Raw genomic sequence first — 4,029 nt, forward strand, 5'->3', positions numbered from 1 at the left:
TGAGAGAAAGGTTGTATATTTAACGTAGTTTCCTTCTCTTGAGTGAAACAAGAATAAATGAGAAGAAGCATGTAATTGAAAAAGTATTCAGTATTGATATCTTTGAAAAGCAAGATTAGGTCAATAAACCAAATTCCTTGAGTGCTGTCACATGTGTCGATTATCTTCTGCTTGTGCAGTAATAAAACCCAACTTGTAAAAAAAGGGTAGGGGAATACTATGTGTGATATTCACAAAGGCATTTAAATGAACAGCTATGATGAATATATATATATAACAAGTTTTATTTAAATATGTAGCTGTGGTAGCAGGTTATTTACAATGTTTAACAGGTTTAACTTAAAGTTAGATGAATCATTAAATAAATATAGTAAATTATACAAGGTAACAGTTATGATCGAATCATTTAATGAATATTCAATTATAATAGATGCACAAATAACTTGTTGAATGATACCATAAATTACACATCACATTTTACTCATAAATTGCATATAAAAAAACCATTGTTCTAGATGTAGTTACTATATTTTAAACTATTGAAATGATTATATTCAGCTTGAACTTTCATTTACTTTTGTTTGGGTAATATTAAACAAGTTTTATTTTTCCTCAAAGATTTACTAAAAATATTCTGTGTGTATATTTTGATTATAATCATTTATTCTAGTGTATTTATATAGTAAAACACTGTTTTTCTTACAAAAGTCAATTATGTATGTTAACATTTGTAAGAAATGATTACAAAATGTACACTTAATTTTAGCCAGTCATAATTTTAATTTTTTATTTGTATAAAAATTAATTGTTGATTAAACTAAAATTTTATGATTAATTTTATAAAAATGTGAACATAAATTTCAGAGGTTGGTTTATAATTTTTCCGTGTATATTTAGTTGGAAGGATCATTAAATAAAATAGATATGTGATACATGTCTGTTTTATGTTAATTAACACATACATTCGCTTAGGGAGCCATTGTGTTCATGCCATAAAAAAACTCACAGATTATCAACAACATGGCAATGACTAAACCAAAATGTTTTACCTTATTTTCCTGGTATAATAAATACCTCAATTCTTATAAACTTACAAAGTATGATTTCTTAATATATAATGGGTGTAGTACTAAACCACAGTGCCAGCAATAATTTTAATAATATCAAAATTTTATTTTATTTCTCAGATGAGGCCTTAAAACTGGAAACAATAGTATTTGTATTCATACATGTTTAACTAGTATGATCAAGTATTTTTGGAATGTTGTGGACAAGAGTTTACACCACTGTAATGCAAAAAAATAGGGCCTTTGAGTTTCTTCTTACAATAAAAACAAAACTCAGTTTTACAATTCCAACATTTGATGTGATTATTATTGTCAGATTTCAAGTTCTCCTGTCTACAGGAAGGGCATTTCTGCACATCTTTTTTCCTCTCTGGCTTGTCTTGTAGCACAGCTTTAATTAAAATACTATCCTAAAAGAAATACAAACAAAAGTTACAAATTGAATTTTGAACTCTTAGTTTTTTCACTCATTTCTGATATGCTTAACAGAGAATATGAAGTCCGATGTCATAAAACAAACTACCCAGAACTGAACAGAATTTCTATGTATGATCAGAAAAATTTAGCAACTCAAAGAAACAAGATTTTACAATTCAGTTGAGCAACTAAACTCTAAATTGGACATCAAAATACTGACACTAGAGAACAAATCTGTAAATCTGACAAAAAAAAAATAATATTACCTACTAAGGATCAAAACTTGGAGACAAATCAAAAGTAATCTCTACTAGATACATAAATACATATTAGAATACTTTTAAAATAAAAGTTGTGTCCTACCTTTGTAAGTAGACCTTCTTTGTAAACTGGCATTATAAATGTGTTACATTTTGAATTTGTATCAAAATGAGCATATGAATTAATTTTCTTTCCACATCCCCAGCACATGAAAGTTTTACACTGTGAACATATGACTTTGTTGCAACTGAAATAAATAACATGTTTGTATTTTATAGAACACTTACTCAGAAATTAGTTTAACTTTTCTACTACTATTATGAGATTAGCAAGACAGTAAGAATATAACATCACTGTATGTGATAGTATGCAATCAAATGTGGGTGTTATTTAAGTTTAACATTATATTCACAACAACTGAATATGCCATTTCTGCCTTTTTTTCTTATCAAGTGAAATATAGTTAGCCTTAAAATTACCAACTTGTTTTACCTCCTGCTAGTGGAGTCCACATACTGCATCATCTTGAGTAATTTTGTTTTTCCTGTTACAGCACTCATTGTAAAGAAGTCATAAAATAAATTGGTAAAGTTACTCATTTTATGTGTAAAATGAATAAGAAATCCCTGTCATAATTAGAGGAATTAATTTCTGTGTTGATAATGTTTTTTCTTGCATGGATTATTAAGTTACCAACCCATAAAGAGTTTGTCACATAAGAAGTTTAGGAAATTATATTTAGAAAGCATATAGGATTTTTGTTAACAAACCACTTAAAATTTATTTTGCGTGTTTTAATTTCAAGATATACGTGATAATTATAAAGAAAGTTTTGCAGTTCAGTGCATCATATCTCAAATACTATAACACAGGAAGGTCAAACTGCACTGGAGTATTTAGAGTATCATACAGATGCAAAATCACAGTTGTCACATGTTGCCACTGTGTTGTTTTTTTCATATATTTTCCATGAGTATAAATGGGCCTGTCCATCATAGTGCAGCTTATTCAACCTCCACAACCAGTGGCTCCGCGGTAAGTCTGAAGGCTTATAATGTTAAAAAACCGGAACAATACAGATAGCCCATTGTATAGCTTTGTGTTTAACAATAAACAAAGAAACCTAAGCTATTCTATATTAATGTAATTAAAAACCTTATTAATCACTAGTAATTATGGATTGTTTCATAAAGAGAAAGGAAGGAAAAAGAAAATTTTATAAATATATAAATTTCCTAAGTTTATTATCACTAACCACGTTTGTGCTTAATATGTAGGGATGGGCCGAGAAAAAATGGCCGTCGCTCTATTCACTCTATTACTCTATGATGCTTATAAATAACTTTTAAAGTTGATTTATAGCTTTATTTGAGCACCTAATTGCAATTATTGAGTGTTTCATAGCTCGTGAGACTGCAGAGGGGTGAAAAGAACTGCCACATTGATGATGATGAATGTGATAATCCATGTATAAGCAGACCACTGACACCTACTGATATTGCTTAAGTCAGCCATCCCGTAATAGAACAAGCCAGCACAAATGTACATTGGTGCAGAAATTCATGATATGTCACCTAGAGTCTGGATTTACAAATTTTAACTGTTCATAAGGCACTTTGTGAATGTTTACTTACAAACTGCACCATACTTAAGCACTGAAAGAGACAAATTTAACCCAATACGTTGATTTTGCATTTTAGTTCTTGGCAATTCTGGAAGTCGATGATCAGTGAACTGCCAATATTTTATGGACTGATGAGGCATACCTTACTGTTTCTGGAAGTGTCAACAGGCAGGAAATAGTTCACATGTAACTTTTCCAACACACCTCCATGATGCTAAGGTAAAAATATATGTAGTTTCACAGCTGACTTTGTTGTTGTACCACAGTTTCTTGAAAAATCATCAAGACATGGACTGTAAACCTGCACAGTCACTGCTGCATGATACTGAGTAATGCTCACAACCAGTGTGGTTCCTATACTACTAAGTAATGCTCACAACCAGTGTGATTCCTATACTACTGTTATGATAGTGGAAGTCATGTGATGCTGTTGGTGCGTTGCCGATGGTGGGCATGCATGATAAGTTTCTCGAATGATCGGGGAAGTCCGCGTGTGATTGAGATGCCCTCTTCGTTAGTATTTAAGCCTGGCAGAGAAAGCCAGGATACATATATGAATGAAGAGAGAGAGCAGTAGTTACTTTGAGTTCTGTGTAATTTATGATTCTGTTAGTTTCGAGCTAGTGAGCTGTAAAGTGTGTGTTTTGCACTTGTTGAGAG

At 30.9% G+C, this 4,029-nt stretch overlaps 1 protein-coding gene across 3 annotated transcripts in view; it reads right to left on the minus strand.

The window, feature by feature from the left end:
• Positions 1 to 252: 252 nt before the first annotated feature.
• LOC106460728 (E3 ubiquitin-protein ligase RNF14-like) overlaps positions 253 to 4,029 on the minus strand; it is a 24,937-nt gene continuing 21,160 nt past the window's right edge. For 2 of the 3 annotated variants that reach the window (XM_022387503.1, XM_013920463.2), the window contains 2 exons: positions 1,848 to 1,992; positions 253 to 1,477 (listed from right to left, as the gene is read on the minus strand). In XM_022387503.1, coding sequence (XP_022243211.1) covers positions 1,247 to 1,477; positions 1,848 to 1,992 — 376 coding nt within the window. In that variant the 3' untranslated portion in view covers positions 253 to 1,246. Of the gene's footprint in view, positions 1,478 to 1,847; positions 1,993 to 4,029 lie in introns of those variants that run through there. The other variant, XR_002610832.1, reaches the window with a different exon arrangement.

This window comes from Limulus polyphemus, unplaced genomic scaffold, assembly GCF_000517525.1.
Source record: "Limulus polyphemus unplaced genomic scaffold, Limulus_polyphemus-2.1.2 Scaffold823, whole genome shotgun sequence".
Taxonomy (NCBI): Eukaryota; Metazoa; Arthropoda; class Merostomata; order Xiphosura; family Limulidae; genus Limulus; species Limulus polyphemus.